This window comes from Desmodus rotundus, chromosome 2 (assembly GCF_022682495.2).
Source record: "Desmodus rotundus isolate HL8 chromosome 2, HLdesRot8A.1, whole genome shotgun sequence".
Classification (NCBI taxonomy): Eukaryota; Metazoa; Chordata; class Mammalia; order Chiroptera; family Phyllostomidae; genus Desmodus; species Desmodus rotundus.
This window is the reverse complement of record NC_071388.1, coordinates 191,019,551-191,034,344: the sequence shown is the minus strand read 5'-3', so window position 1 is coordinate 191,034,344 and position 14,794 is coordinate 191,019,551. Positions and strand designations below refer to the sequence as shown.

Below are 14,794 nucleotides of genomic sequence, written 5' to 3'. Positions count from 1 at the left end.
CCTATGAATGAATACAAAATAATAATGGGTGACATGTATTGAGCCTACATGTGCCAGGCAATAATACTATTTTTATTTTTCATATATTATAGCCTTCATAATCGCCCTACAAAGTAGGTATTATTATATTATACCAATTTCGCAGGTGAGAAAACTGACAGGACTAGCAAACTTAAAGCTGGGATTCCATCAAGGGAACCTGAAACTCAGACTCCGTGTGCTACGTGTTTTGATCTAGCTTGCACTGGAGCACGCTCGTGCACCTCTCCCTTCCACTGGAGTGTGCTCTTTTTGGCACTTAGTACATTTGCTCTTTAAACTGTGCAAAGACAGTGCCAACGCACATCCTCTGCTCTGCTCCACTCAGCCATCATTCAGTGACCGCGAATAACTCTCAACAGCTAGTTCATCAGTCTACCAAGTACATACATGCACAGGGTGTTCTACCTTACCAATGTGTGATTGCCCTCTCTGGGTAACTACGTAGTAACAGCCAGTTCTACAGTGATTGGGTTACCCATGTCATTCCTAAGAAGAGTCCTTATACACAAATCCTACGAAGGACCCTACAAACTTAGGTATAAACAAAACCAATTATATTGTAAACAATACATGGTGATGATCAGTCATGTGTATAATGTGATTCTGGAACAATACACCCTTTGTAATAAGAGTTTTTAAATGCCTTTAGTATGTGTAGGCTGTATATTTCCATAATTTTTATAGTTAAAAGTTTTCCACATTCATTTTATATTTGGAGTATAAATATGTTTGAAATGTAAGTGTTGAAAATATTTTAATAAAAACTAATCATTATCATTAAGGAAAGTAAAAAATGTGGCTAACATTTATTGAGAATATCCGCCAATTAGACAAGTAACTAGGCTCGAATAGGTATGTGAGAGTTTGGACAATGGGCCCTCCTGCTATTTTGGCTTTAGGTATTGGAGGTATTTTTGCCTGTTTGGTTTTGTGTTCCCCACTTTACCCTATTACCTTTAACCGTGTATTTCTCTTCTGACCCATCTTAATCCACGACATCCAGATTCTACATTTACCTCCCGAGTCTTCTTGGTTCCCAGCTCTACAAAATCCATTCTTCTTGTAAACTTCAAAACATGGGGCTTAACCACCCTACCTTAAGGTAACTTTCACTATCTGTCTATTGATATAATTTATAATATGATATTCTCATAATTAGATCACTTATGTACTCCATGCTTTTCAAATATAAATTTTACTTGATCATTGCAAGTTGCCTTTAAACATACAAGTAAATTACATTTTCTATATTGTTTTAAAAGGCTCTGAATCTATGATTGTGAGATGAGCCTACAGCTGTGGAGGGAGGTACTACATTTGTTTAGTTTAGAATTATGTTTACCCTATATTTGTAAAACCAGTACTAAAATTTCCTTTTTATTTCCCTTCTCCCTCAAAATTCAATAGGTTAAAAATTAACTGATTTATATTTTTAATAAAAATTTTAAAACTCAGTCATAAAACTGTTCAAGATGGGACTACAAGGTAGAAGTTCCAAAATTCAGTTATTCTGAAAAATAATAATCTTTTCTGGGTTTCTGTTTCATCTTAATTCAATATTGGTAATGTTTATTTTAATATACATCTATTGTTTTATGAAGAAATCCAAATATATATATATATTATATATAATATATATGTATACACACACACATACACATATATACACATATATATTTTAGTCTCTGCATATTTGGCTTTAACTCATTCCAAACTGCTAAGTTTATATTAACATTTCTTACTTTTACTTCTGCAGTATCTACTTATTTTATTGTAATTATTCATTTTATCATTTTTTCTTTCAAAAACAAACTTGAATTAATCTATATTTAATATTTTCATTCTAATTTGTTAATTGCTAGTTTTTATTTATTCATTCTTTTGCTTTTCTGTACTTCATTGAACAGTTGTACTTTTTAATTTGAATTCATGATTCAATTATTTTTATTTTTTTGCTTAATAATACAGCATTTAAAGCTTTCAATTTTACTCTGAGTACAGCTTTGGTTACATCTCAAGTTTGATTAATATTGTGGTTTCAATTGTTTACCAACTAGGTAATGACAGTGTGTAGTTTCTCTTTGACCAATATTTATTTAGTTGTTTTTTAATAGTTCAGGACTTATTATATTTTAATAATTATATATTATCATTTTCTTTTATTATTAATATTGCTCACAAATACTGGTATTATAATTACTATTCTGAAGAATTCACTTATGCTGAATTTTTGGTGTAAGATTTATATATTTTAAAAATCGAACAATGAATGAATTCAAAGAATCTGTATTCTCTCTTCTTAAAGTACAAAATTCAACATATTTACTATTAAATACACCTACTAGTTTATTAATTCCTCTAATTCCATTATAATTTTATTCACTTGAGAGATTAAAAACTGGGAAGGACACTTTGAAATCTTTGATGAACATGGTGGCTTTGTCAGAATCTTCTTGTATAATACATATATTTATCAGACCTGTTATTCTACATATTTTAAGGTCATGTTGTTTGAATCTTCAGGTGATAGTTATCCTATCATTTAGTTTTTACATGTTGGCCCTCCTTTGCCCATATTAAATTGCTATGAGTGCTGTATTTGTTTGTGCCCTGACAAAACCAGCATGGCAAGGGAAACAGGACCATGGAGATAGAGTTGGTCAGTCAAGGTGGACCACTGTCATATGAAGTACAACTGACCCCAGATAGAAGTATGGGCTATATCACTGTGGCAGAAGAGACAGTGTCTCAAATGTCGTAGTGATTAAGAATTATTCTAATTGAAAGTTACAGAAAACATTCAACTGGGAACAATTACAATTAAAAATAAAATAAAGAAAATGTACAAATTTATTTTTCTGTGTGAAGAGCATCACAGACAGGATCCAGCAGAAGTAAGGCCTGCTTGAGTGTGGTTGGTAGGGTAATAACGTAGGTGTAATAATTTATAGTTTTAATTTGAACATTTCACTTAAAATGTCATATGGTATGCTTGAGTGCAATAGTGTTATGTTACTAAGTTATATGCTTATGATTTTGTAATAAGAGATTTTGTAATAAAATAGGGGCGTTATTTGTGCCAGGTCCTGTACGTTAGTATGTAGTGTATCCATTCTGCTTCCAAGGGAGCAGAATCAAGCAGATCACAAAGATGGACTCTGAGGAGGACTATCATTGCATTCATTAACTAAAGAAACAACTACATATGAAATGATAATATTTGAATCAAATCTATTTTGTTTGATTTTAAAAATTATACCATAGGTAAAGCACATAGAGAAATCGGAAAAAAATAATCTTCAAAAATAAACTATTTTTTACTGACTTAATTATGTAAGCCAAAATAAAAATCAAATTACATAATTTCAAGCTTAAGAAAGCAAGAATTTCAAGAAGTTTTAAGACATAAGCATTATATAAATAAATACTATATGCATATATTATATAAATTATGTTGCATGTATATGGTCTTCAGTGTTGATCTGCATACATTAAATATAAAATCAGGTCTGATTTTTAAACTTTTTCAGAATTGATCTCAGACTGATGGTTGTCAGAGGGGAAGGGGTTAGGGGACTGGGTTAAAAGGCTAAGGGATTAAAGAAGTAAAAAATGGTAGTACAAAAAGGTTACAGGGATGTAAAGTTACAACATAGGGAATATGTCAATAATACTGTATTAATTCTGTATGGTATCAGGTGGGTACTGGAAATATCAGGGGGGTAACCTTGTAAATACAAGGTCTGTCTGGAAAAAGTCCAGCCATTGTTAGCATAACAAGAGTGGTTTGCTCAACATTAGCATAACCTGTCAGGCAAGGAAAGTGGACTGGAATGTGCATTCGTGAACAATGACAACTTCACTGTACTAGTCAATGGGGGCCCTAGATGCCATTGAGTGAGCATGTGTACTGTGTGGCTGTCACTTTCAAAATGACAGAGAGAAAGAAGGAGCTTATACCTTTTGCAATGGCATGGATGGAACTGGAGAGCATTATGCTAAGTGAAATAAGCCAAGTGGTGAGGGACAAATACCATATGATCTCACCTTTAATTGGAACATAATCAACAAAAGAAAAAAGCAAGCAAAATATAACCAGAGACATTGAAATTACAAACAATGTAACAATAGCCAGAGGGGAGTGGGGAGGGGACAGTGGGGAGAGAGATCTATAGGAGCTACTATAAAGGACTCAAGGACAAAAATCAATGGGGAAGGTAGAAGTGGGGGAGGGAGGTGGGACTGGCTCGGGTGGGGCGGAGGGAAGGGGAGAAAATGCAGACAATTGTAACTGAATAAAAATTTTTAAAATTAAAAAAAAAGAAATGATCTAAAAAAATGACTGAGTGAGAAGAGCAATGAATCTGCATCAAATTTTGTGTTAAGCTTGAACATGCCTCTGCAGAATCTATTCAGATGACTCAGTAGGTATTTGGGGATGAAGCAATGAGTGCAGCACAAGGAAGAGTGTGGCACAAATGCTTCAAAGATGGTCAAGAATCTGTTGAAAGTGATCCTTCTCAACAAGCAGAACACCTGAGAATGTTGAACATGTATGGACTCCAATCAACCAAGATCAGAGACTGACAGTGCAAGAACGAGAAGCTGATCTGGGGATTCCAAAAAATACTGTGTCCAAGATTTTGATGCTAGGTTTTGGCATGAAACGTGTTGTGGCAAAATTTGTTCCACTGTTTCTGCCACTAGAGCAGAAGGAACATTGTGCTGCAGTTGCTAATGACTTCATTCAGACTACTACCAATGAACCAGATTTCCTCAAGAAGGTCATAACTAGAGGTGAACGGTGAGTCTACAGTTATAATGCAGGAATGAAGGCCCAGTTGTCCCAATGAAAGTCACCTAGTTCTCCATGCCCAAAGAAGGTGCAGCAAAGTTCTAGCAAGATCAAGACCATATTAACTGTGTTTTTTGAATGGGAAAGTGTGATCCATCACGAGTACACCCCTCCAGGCCAAACGATTATTAAGGAGTACTACCTCAATGTTCTTCACTGGTTGAGAGATGCGATATGATGAATATGGCCACAGCTATGGACAGCTGGTGATTGGCAGCTTCATCACGACAATATGCCCACTCATGCATCACATCTCATACAGAGTTTTTTGGTGAAACATCAAATCACACAGGGGACTCCACCCCCTAAAGTCCGTGTTTGGTGCCCAGTGACTTCTGGCTCTTCCCAAAACTAAAATAACCTTTGAAAGGGAAGAGATATCACACCATCAGTGAGATTCAGGAAAATACAAAGGGGCCACTGATGGCAATTGGGAGAACTGTGTGAGATCCCAAGGTGGCTACTTTGAAGGAGACTGAGGTGTCCTTGTCCCATGTACAATGTTTCTTGTATCTGGTATCTTTTTCAATAGATGTCTCTGTTTTTCATATCACATGGCTAGACACCTCTGGCCAGACCTCGTATATGATTGTCTAAACACTATGCTATACAACTGAAACCAAACAAAATAATAATGAATGTAAACTGTAATTTAAAAAATAAAAATTTAAAGAGATGATCTCTACCTAAAATTTTTAAAAAAGAGTTTTTTATTATTTTGATAATCATTCTTACTCATTAATTCTACAAAAGAATATTTGCTGTTGAATACTACTTACTCAAAAACACTTATGGTTAAGCGTATTTTCTCTCATGTACGAGAAGACAGCAGTGTAACTTCATTTTACTAAAATTCTGCCAAAGACAGTACTGAATGTAAATCTATACTATAAGTGAATAATGATATATTTCACCTCAGTAATTGAGTGGGGAAACAGGAAGACCTATTAAAAGAACCCTGTGCTGGTCAAGCACTAATGAGGAAATATCTGAGTCGCTGGCTGCCATGGTAACCACACATTATGGAAATCTGATTAGCATGCCCAGCAGCTACATAAGTGATAGGCTATACTTCTAATTGTGTTGTCTCTGCTTGCAAGATGGGCTTTATGTTCCTAAAAGATGACAGGTGGTGTGGCTCTGTTTCTCTATATACCTGATATGGAATGCACTATGTATTCAAAAATCAAATTCAAACATCTAGCACTAAAGGTAAATTACACTTTGAGACAATTTTCAAAAAATGAGTTCACTTACAAATTTATGGAAAATCTTAGCTTCTTCATATATATCTAATTTCATTGACATCATACCAAGAAAAAATGTTTTTGAAAAAGAGTTTGGTGGAAACACAAAAATAAATTGAGGGTCTTTCTCAGAATAAAATTTCCTAATGGACTGGTTTAGAAATTGCACCAGAACTGTGAGTCTCCAGGAGTAGTGAGACCAGAGAATGCTGGAAAGAGCCAGATGCAAGCGTGTTTACAAACGCTGAGTGTAACGATGGACAAGAGAAGGCATGGGATTGGGTAGGAATTGACTACAAGCAACTGTGGGCAGAACTTTTCAGTGCATCTGTGTGTTTAGCAATATTTTTCCTTTTGTGTCCTTGGCTTTTGTGGTACAAAAATTCAATGAATTCTGAAAATTACAGAACTCTATGCTTTCAGTTGTACTTTGTTCTCTTTAATATTTTGAGTGTCACTGAATCTGTAACAAAATTGATCAATGCCTTCTGATCCTTTTTTGCCAAATAACTTAATTCTAAATGAAAAACCTACGAGAGTAGCTGAGGCAAAGTAAACACTAGCATACATTATGGGCTAGAAATCCGGATGTCTTGTCAGAGTTTGTGAGTACAAGAAGCATTAATAACACTTCTTCTGGGAAGCCTTTTACTCTTGTTAAATGCATCAGCATGTGGACTAAGTTTTACAGGCCCCAAATATCAAAAGCAATCAATCTAAATTCAATATAATGAAAGCCAAAGGAGCATTAATGTACACTTTTCTGAATTCAGTAAGGGTGTGATGTTGCAGAGAAAAAAAAAAGTGTCATCAAAACCAGCAAAGCACAAAGTTTAACATATAAAGTTAAGTACTAGAGCTCTATTGGATTGTGTGTTTGAAAATTTGCTAAGAGGGTAGATCTTATGTTAAGTATTTTAGTGATGGTGATAATAATAACAAATAAAGTGGATGGCAGGGAACCATTGAAGATGATAGAAACATTTATAGCATAGATGGTGCTGGTGTTTTCAAAGATGTATACTTATCTCCCAACTCATCGAGTCGCATATATTAAAAATGCACAGTTTTTGTCCATTATTCCTATTTCAATTTTAAAAGGGCAGGACAGTGAAGAAGCAGAATTCACAAGTGCATTCCTTAGAGAGAATAGGCTGGTTCAGGGGTTCATGAGCACTCACCTGGGATGCAAGCAGCAGTTGGAAAGCCAGTCAGTATGGCCAGTTCCTGTGACAAGCACTTTGCCTCGGGAGAGTCCCATGGCCTTCCAGAGGCGGTCCTCACTACAGGAGACTAGGATGTCTTTGTGGGGGTGCATGAGGATGCTGCACAGAGAGAGAGAAGAGAGGGAGTGATGGGGGACAATAGAGAATGCTTCCACACTTTGGATAGATGAAATGGCAGTGGCTATCCCACTTTGGCAAGGCAGGGCCATTCACAGGGTGCTGGAGCTCAGAGGGAGCGGACTGTCTGTCCTGGCTACGGCTCCAACCCTAATCACTGTCAATCTAATTAACTTCATTGGATTGCAGGTTCCCTATGTGTCAAGTGAGACATTTGGTTTAGGTAACTGCTTGTATTTAATTCTAATTTGAAAACAGTAAGTCTTTTTTTTTTTTTTTTAGGAGGAAAAAGCGATGCCAATGATAATTTGGCATTAGGATAGTTGGACCAATAACCATGTTTATTAGTAAGAAGAGCAAAATTCTTTTCAGATTATAGTATATCTTAAATCAGGCATTATCAAGGAAAAGATCATGAATCATAGCCACTATCATAGTCCTTTAACAAATACTATAAATGAAAGATTAACTCCATGGCCTACTATCTACACAAAACAAATTCGGTGCTAATATGCCACTTAAATTGGCTTCAGTCAATGCACAGTACACAAATTACAGTAATGAATTCAGGATGCACAAGGCAATTCCCACTCTATAAAGACATAGAGGGAAATCAGAGAGAAGTATGCAAAATTAACGATTAATGCATTAAGCAGTATTATTTGAACTGGGCTATGATCATTGGGGCTATTTAAATATTGAAGCTAACTCATTCCAAAATCAAGAGTCTAGAAGGTTCATGCCCGATATTTTATCTATGGCAGTGTTTTAATCTTATTTATACAGAGTTTCAGCTATGCCTTACAATGTAATGGAACCCAATGTTAAGCACCTATCAAAATATCAGTCTAAATATGAGCAACAAATTGATTTCAACACAGCCATCTCAAAGCCAAGGCATAATGCTTTTACTTGCCCAAACAGTGAAGTGAAACAATGACTTAAAAATAAAAACTATACATTCATTTCTCTCAAAGTACTTTCTCTGAATGACCTTGTTCCTTTCTTCCTCAATATAGACTTGAGGAAATTCAATTCCCAAAGAAATAGTGGTCTTAGTCCACCCCTGCATGGGTAGCTCCAGGGTTTACATGAGATTAAAACTTTTTACCATGGGTCTCTCCCATGAATACCATTTAACCTCAATGTCTGGAACGGAAACTTCCTTTCCTTGCATTAGACCTGTACAATTTTGGAAATCTGCTGAGGTCGATCAGTGTTGCAAACATTCAACTCGCAGGCATGTACCACTGTGAGCGGGGCCTTCTTTCTAGTGAAACAATGTTTCATTTTTCTCCAGCACTTCCATGCTCAAAATAAACACTGTAGAAGGGAAATTTTTCATTTTGCAATTCATCATAATGTTGGTTTGTGACTTTCAGAAGGCCAGTTCAGGAAAGGAATTTATTACAGCTCAAACCAGGTAGAGGTTACATTTATAGAACTTAATTAGAAGAAAAATATGATGAGAGGTAAACAAAATGTCAGGCTGAAATGAATTCTACATTCAAATACACATAAGAAGGCAGACCAAATCCTTGAAGCTACTGAATATGATGTATATGGGCTCACAGCTTTCCTGGCAGACACATGCACACTTGAGTAGATGATAAATTACCCTCTTTAAGTGAGATAACTAAATCATTGATGTCTTTACGAACTTTGAAAGATAAGTTTCCCAAATGACTCTTGTGAGGGGAGCTACTTGTAGAAGTTAAGGAAAAATAAAAATATAAACCCATTGGTGGCTAATCAATTTTGGAAGTGTTTTTCCAGACTCTCCTTATCTCTTCTGCTCTGGAGCCTCCTCTACCCCAAATGTACCTCCTACTTCCACTCCGCACACTGATCACACTCTCTTGTGTCTTTGCCCACACCTTCCTCTTCTAACGTGGATTCACTTTATACATGTCTCTCATAAATGTTTTTTTCTAATCATTCTGCACAAATTTCAGCCAAATGCTGATACTCTATTTTTTAAAGAATGTGTTTTACTTCATCCACCAAATGGTCTTTAAGTGAACAGAAATATTTCCAGCATGTATCAGAAGGTGCTTAATGCTTCACAACAATCAGCTGACACACTCTTGTTATTGGCTTGTTCACTAAATAAGTGTGTTGGCAGAGGCTGGGTCACAGTGATGAAGACCCTCCATCAAGATTAAACTCCCAACTCAGATCAGTCCCTGTGGGAGATGATCAAGACGGAGGGAGGAGGGAACAGGGGCCAGAAATGGTTCCCCAGATACAGAAGTTCAACATCATTATCAACTCATAATGTGGTACTGGTGTCTGAAGTCTTCGTCCTCCATCATCGGCAATTCATGGTGATGATATCTAATATTGTTTGAAAACTTAATGTGCACCAGAACCTGTCCTAAGTTCTTTTAATTTTCACAAGTGAATGAAAGCTTGTGAGAGGAGGGCTTATGGCTGTTTCGTTTGCTGTGTACTTTCTGTATACTCACCCCCAACTATGCTGGCACAGAGCTACTCAACAAATGCTCATCCAATATCTGATCGAGGGATGGTCTTTGGTACTATTAGTTTTGTGATGTTACGAAAAAGTGAACAGAGGTTGAGATATGCAAATTGCTCGAGTTCACACTTGGTAATGGATAGAGGCTGACTGAATTCAGGACAGTTTGATTTTGAGGCTCTTGATTTTAGTTACTTCTACTTAGTATCAATCTTTCACCGTTTGTTATTTATATGTGTATTATAAACATCAGTAATTATTATTATAGAGATTATTATAGAGATCATTATCATCATTGCCAGTAACTGCTTATGTCATTTAGAGGTGTCCAACCTTTTGGTGTCTCTGGGCCACACTGGAAGAAGAAGAGTTGTCTTGAGCCACACACTAAATACACAAACACTAACAAAATCTGATGAACAAACAAAAGGTTTTAAGTAAATTTATGATTTTGTGTTGGGCCACACTGATAGCCGTCCTGGGCCACAGGTGGCCCATGGGCCATGGGTTAGATTCCTCTTTAACTTAAACCCCAAGTTAAAGAAGCCATCTGGGAATTGTCAGTGTACAGACTGGAGCTGTGCACCACCTGACGTAATAGTCTCCGAGAGATTAGAGGACCCTGCCCTTCCCTGGCAGGAGCTCTTAGGGTTGTGGGAGAAACTGGGTAACAGCACCCTCCCACGTTCCTGTCTGCGTCAGGCTTCTGTGCGGATGAACGACATTCTGCACCTGATAAGGTGTTTAATTTGTTTTCTTGTGCTAAAATTATGAGCCTTGCTTTGTACTTCAAGTTGTCAGAGAGCATTGCCTTTTTATCCATCTATTTTATAGAGCATGCTATAAATAATAGTTGTGGAGAATATTTAATAAGGAGTCATAATTTTCCTAGAAAACTGAGTTCTCAACTCTTACTATTCTATTTATTTCTGAATCAGTCTTTTGAATAAGCTGAAGAAAAAGAGAAATAACCACCACTCCATAGGAGTCAGTTCTTTATCCTAAAATTGCATACATTAACTCCTAAAACTACATATATAATTGCACAAATAAATTGTGTATTTAATGGCCATAACACCCTATGAGTTAAGTCTATTGTTATCCCCACTTAGCAGATGGTAGAACTGGGGCACATAGAGGTTAAGTGATCAGCTCAAGGTCATGAATTTAGGAAGTGGCAGACCCAGGGCTAAGTTCCAGTGGACTGAGCCTAGGGTCCATGTCTCTCTGTAGAGTGAGTTCAGACCCTCAGATGTCTTATCTTTTCAAGATGACATGAGGAGCAAAAGCTAAGCCAAATATTGTCTTATTTCTGTCTAGGGGATTTACTGAGATGCATCTTGAGGATTCTAAAAAAACTGAACTTTTTCTTCTATCATTTTCTAATGATGTATGAAAGGTTATAACTATTGTCACTTGTTGGTTTCGATTAGGTAGGCACTGGCTAGTTTCAGAGTGCTGGAGGGATGGATCAAAGATGACTAAGAAAGGAGTATTATGTTCTAAAGCAGAGGTTGGCAAATATTTTCTGTAAAGGGCTGGACAGTAAAATTATGGGTCATGTGGTCTCTGTTGTGACAACTCGAATCTGCCATCATATCCTGAAAGCAGCAATAGACAAAACAGAACTGAAATGCACGAGACTTCTGGTGCGACTTCATTTACAAAAGCAGGTGGTGGGCCAGGTTTGGCTTTTGGGTTCTACTTTTCCTACAGCTTGTTTTAAATCCTGTGCACCACATGGAATAGGCTAGTATTTTAAGAGTGTGGGCTCGAGTGTTTACTTGCTGGGCATCCTTTGCCAGAGGTCCTCATCTGAAAAATGGGAAGACTATAAGTATTGATCTCATAGATTTGTTCCGAGAATTAAATGCCTTAATACATAAAAGGACTTGGAACAGAGTTGTACGCATAGTGAAAACTCAACGCACGTTGGCATCGTACAGAGAGACAAGGCCTCCGACGCTAGCCTGCCGAGATTTGAATCCTAGCTTCCCACTTAGACTTATTAGCTGATTACATTACACAACCTTGCAGCCTCAGTTTCCTTATTTGTGAAAAGGAGGGAATAATAAAACTGACCCATTGGGTTGTGGTAAGGATAAAATAAGTTAATGTACATTAAGTAGTTAGAGCAATATCTGAACGTGGTGAGCTCTCCATAAAAGGTAGTAGCTATTAACATTAATCAGCATTATTGTACTTCATTGTAACTGGCCCTTCAAATAGTTAACCTCTATAATCCACACATGCCTCTTTTAGAGATCATGGGCATTAAGTTCAGCACTTAAAACTGTAGATACTTAGAGGTAAATTACGTTCCCATGTGGTTTTGATAAATCCCAGACTGCCAGCCTTGATTTGATGTTAAATCCTTTGACTAAATTGTTGCCCTCAGGTATAATACTTTCACAAGTTAACATAAAGAATTTGTGTGGGTTTTTTTTCATGATAGAGTGTTCAGGAATGCATTTGGAGGGACAGGGGACAGTGTGTGCACACTGACCCCTACCCCTGCCTTCACATACACAGCTGGTCCGAAGGAGCTGCCAGCCACGGGCAAGGCCACTGCTCGGCAGGCCCCGGGCCGCTGAAATGAAGACAGCACAGTGCCTCTCCTCAAGCTTGGTCCTCAAACAGGCCACAGGATGACTTTCCACAGAGTGACTTTCTGTGGTTACATCTCTTGTAACCACAGAATGACTTTCACTCTCAGAGATGTCTCCCTGAAGTTTTAATTAATCAGAATAATGAGCTCTTACTTAATATCTCCCTGGCACCTGCCCTAAGTGCCACAGAGTCATTTTCTTTTAAACTTTGAATATAAGCTTTCCGCTTCCCTTTAACTTACTATTAATTATAATTACAAGGTTCAGAGACAAAGGCCCTGTCACCTTGTTCCCAAGTTAATAAGCTTGTGACTAGGGTGAAAATAGTACAGAAAACATCTTAAGGATTCAAAGAAAGAAAATGTGGGTGAACGCTAGTTCTGCTTCTTAATCAAGTCATATCCTGATGAAGTATCCATAAAATGTTGTGTTAAACAATATACCAGGTGTGTTACATAAAGTATTATGTCCCAGCAGAGGTTTTCTCTCCTTTATAATTAGGCACATCCCCTGCCCCAGACCACCTGATCTATGCTTCAGAAGCTCCTCTGTACTTGAAGTCGTTCTTTCCAGTGGTGGCATTACACGAGGAGATTCTGGAGAGAAGGTGTGTAGGTGTGTGGAGAACACTATTAATTATCAGTAAAGTCGAAGACATAAGCACCACCGTTAGACTTTTCAAAGAGAAGAATATTAATCCAAAAAAAGATTGTCACAAGAAAGACTAATTAGATACTCCTGCCTTCACTTCAGGTTATTCGGCATTGTGACTGTTTCCTTCACTTCGCTTCACAGGCTCTAGTTATTTCCAGCACAGAAGATGCACAGTGAGCTGAGAATATATCACTATCAAAATGTGTGCCCTGTACATCTCCGGTTTACCAGGACAAATACACTCATGTCGTTGCTCAGCTAATAATTCCGTGTTATATTTGGATACGCGTCAGGATTTGTTTCAACAAATGCGTATATGGAGCCTGGGATGCACTTTGCAAAATGGACAGAGGCGTCCCTCTCAGGAAGCTTCCATGTAAATGGCAGAAACAACCAGTAACATTAAAATAAACAAAATAACCCAGCTGTATGAAAACCATAAGGTGATATGACAATGCTTTGAGGAGAGTGTTATATTCAGTGAAGAGCCAGGGGAGTCCTCACTGAGGATGTGGCTTTCTAGCTGAGATCAGAACGGCAAGAAGAAAGAAGCATCTTGAGGACGATTTAAGGATGGATGGTCAAGTGCACATGACTGCGCTTGCCAAAGTGCTAAGGCTGAGAGGACTTGGTGTAGTCAAGGGGCAGAAGAGGCCAGGGTGCCTGCAGAGAGCAGGCAGGGAGGGCTGCTTTTAGGATGAATGAGGAGCCAAAGGAAGCCAAGGACCAGACCACGTAGAGCCTCCTAGGCTGAGAAAAGAAGACTGGAATTTATCCTGAGACCACTGGATGGTTTTACGTAGGAGAATGCTATACGATTGATAATTATTTAAAAGCTCTCTCTAGCTGCTGTGTGGAAAATGAGAAAATTGGAGGCAAGAGAAAAAAAAAGGACATTAATTAGGAGTAAACAGTACTTACTTAGCTAAGAATAATGGTTTTCAGATCCATTTAACATATAGCTCCTCATTAGGTATAACAGATCATTTTAGCTTATTAGCATTTTCACCATTACTTTCAGGAAGAGTCAACTCACAGTTGTTCTCTCCAATAAAAAATATTGAATAATTAAGTGTGCTTTAAAAAATAGAAGTACACAACTGGGATAAAAGTCAGAAGCAAGTGTGTGCACAAAATTAAATAATTAGAAATCATCAAAATAAGATATCGGGTTTCATTTGTTTTCAGAAGTCAGCTAAGAAAATGTGAAAATATGACATTTTAATACTTCCTGGTACTCTTAGTTAAAAAACTGTGATACTGTAGATTTTAAGTAGGATTTATATTGTCCAGATCTGAAAAAATGGAGCCTTCCTTTCATTTTGACTGAATAGGTAGGATATTTTCACCCCTTTGTGGTGTATTTATTAATAATACCCTGGAGTGTAGTCAGAAAGGCTAATTTCTCCTCATTTTTCTGGTCCAAACTAATGTTCTTCCAACCTTGGATGTATAATAACCACCCCCCCCGCCTTTCTACCTCCCTGGTGGTGCTAATCCCAGTGATCAGTGAGGCAGGAAGCAGCCAAAACTGGGTCCCTGCTCCAGCTCTTCCGTGGGGAGAG

The 14,794-nt window shown here is 37.4% G+C and overlaps 1 protein-coding gene across 1 annotated transcript in view; it reads right to left on the bottom strand.

Moving 5' to 3' along the window:
* Positions 1-14,794, bottom strand: part of SPAG16 (sperm associated antigen 16) — a 715,229-nt gene that overhangs the window by 385,808 nt on the left and 314,627 nt on the right. The window contains exon 11 of the mRNA XM_024564300.4: positions 7,326-7,469. Within this exon, the coding sequence (XP_024420068.2) occupies positions 7,326-7,469 (144 nt within the window). The remainder of the gene's footprint in view (positions 1-7,325; positions 7,470-14,794) is intronic.